Genomic DNA, 2,177 nt, shown 5'->3' with positions numbered 1-2,177 from the left:
TTCCACCGTGCGCTGCAGGGCCGCCCGAATCTAATTCCAACAGTGATGAAGAACAGGAGAATCAAAGAGAACCGCGAAGTCGATGGATCACCGAAACGGAATGGACTAATTATATTCAAGAGGATCCCCTTCGTAACAGACGGCCGTCCGATGTGTTAATATTCAGGGTTCCCAAGTTCCTGAAAGACACAAAAAGGGAAGCATATGTCCCTCAAAGAGTTTCGTTGGGTCCATATTATCACGGAAGTGCAAAGCTTCCTTCAATGGGCCATCACAAAGGAAGAGCCCTCCGTAGAATGATGAAGAGATTCCTAGTTGATCCAAATGATATGGATTTCGCCAATCGTGCAAAGGAGGAGATCCTGAATCTGGAGAATGAAATCAGGGACAGCTACGAAGAAAACATCGATTGTGATGGAGAGACTCTAGCTCGGATGCTATGTTTGGACGGCTGCTTCCTTATAGAAGTATTAAGAAGTCTGTGTGAGGACAATCTCTCCACAGAGGAGGGGTATGACTACTATGACCCTATTTTTGGGGAAAATAAGCTTGAGTATGCTGCAAAGGATGTATTCCTCGACATTTTGAAGCTGGAAAACCAAATACCTTTCATCGTTCTCCTAAAGCTACTACAACTGGAGCTCAACTTGGCCGTTGATGATGCCGAGGATAAGCCCGAGGATAAGTAAGAGGTATATTCAAAATGGTCATCCCTTTCGACGAGATATCCTATGTAGACAGAATGCCCTTTGATCATCATCATCTTTTGGGTTTCTTTCACACCCTCATTACATCTCCATCTGGTGAGGGTAAGCAGGTAGATCCATGTAAGTGCTGCATCCCCATTGATGTATGCAGCAGCAAGTGCATTAGGTTGCTCCAAGGCAAAAAAAAAGCAGGGAATGACGCCCTAAAAATCCCTCCCGCAGTAGAATTAAGAAATGCTGGTATCAAATTTAAACCAGTCCAGGGAGGCGTCAAGGAGGTTAATTTTGACGAGAACAGACCCACGATTTTTCTTCCTCGGATCTCTATCGAGGATCAGACAGAGACAGTATTCCGTAACTTTATAGCTTTTGAGATGGGCAAGCCATCTGACATAAATTACGTGACTTGTTACGTGAGTCTCATGGACAACTTGATCGACTCGGAAGAGGACGTGGCTTTCCTAAGAAAAATGGGCATCCTTACAAACTGGCTGGGGAGTGACAAAGAGGTGGCCGACCTTTTCAACCGTCTAGGCGACGGAGTCACGGTGAATATGGAAGACGGCTTTGATAAACTGACAGAAAAGGTGAATGCGCACTACAATAATGAAATGAAGGTCCAGATTGGAAATCTGGTGCAGGATCATTTTTCATCCCCGTGGAAAGCTTTAGCTTTGGCCGCGGCAACTGTCATGCTTGTGCTCACCCTGCTGCAAACGATCTTCACAATTAGACCGACACATAAGTAGTCCCTCCCCTCTATTTTTACCTTCGAAATAAATAATAGACGGTAAATGATCTGTACTCGGTTTTTATACTTGTTTTGTATTATTGTAATTTGAGATGTTTGGTTATGAGGTTGTTAATTTAAAGATTTTTATATATTAATTTTTGGGTGAATGAGTTAGAGTGATTTTTTAATCATAATCATATTTCATTCGTGTAATATAATTAAAGATTATGTAATATAATATTTCATTGCCTGTAAGATTATCGAATGCTTTTCTTTGCCAGTAAGTTATGATCAAACTTATCAACATTCTGGTGCAAACATATCTACACTCACCACACCATGAAACCACCATACATATCTGCATTCATTAACCCTACAATGTCGCTCTTAAAATTCTCTATTTGGATGCTGCCCAGCTAGATCCTTCGTATTTAGAGGTCTTAAAATATTGGTATTATTTTTCTCTATTTGGATGCTGCCCAGCTAGATCCTTCGTATTTAGAGGTCTTAAAATATTGGTATTATTTTTCAATAATATATTCCAAAATGTTTGTTCTTTGGTACTTTCTCTAAATATTGCACCTACCTAAATTTTTCTTCATAATCTTTTTCTTTTTCAATTATTTATTGAAGTCAGAGATATGAAATTGAGATATTAAATATATAAATGGTTAAGATTGAGATTATGTAATCAAATTATAATTAAAGCTTTTAAAGATATTAAATCTATTTAATAA

General features: G+C 39.3%; 1 protein-coding gene across 1 annotated transcript; it reads left to right on the top strand.

Annotated features, from left to right (window-relative positions):
* Nucleotides 1–703: 703 nt before the first annotated feature.
* LOC149197060 (putative UPF0481 protein At3g02645) lies at nucleotides 704–1,456 on the top strand. Its single transcript, XM_089408544.1, has one exon. The coding sequence runs from the start codon at nucleotides 704–706 to the stop codon at nucleotides 1,454–1,456; it is 753 nt and encodes a 250-aa protein (XP_089264670.1).
* The last annotated feature ends 721 nt before the right edge of the window (nucleotides 1,457–2,177 follow it).

The sequence above is a fragment of the Pinus tabuliformis genome, chromosome 2_2, assembly GCF_031772625.1.
Source record: "Pinus tabuliformis cultivar Carrire ecotype Pingquan chromosome 2_2, CPIR1, whole genome shotgun sequence".
Taxonomy (NCBI): domain Eukaryota; kingdom Viridiplantae; phylum Streptophyta; class Pinopsida; order Pinales; family Pinaceae; genus Pinus; species Pinus tabuliformis.
The sequence above is the reverse complement of the archived record's forward strand: the minus strand, read 5'-3'. Positions and strand labels throughout refer to the sequence as shown.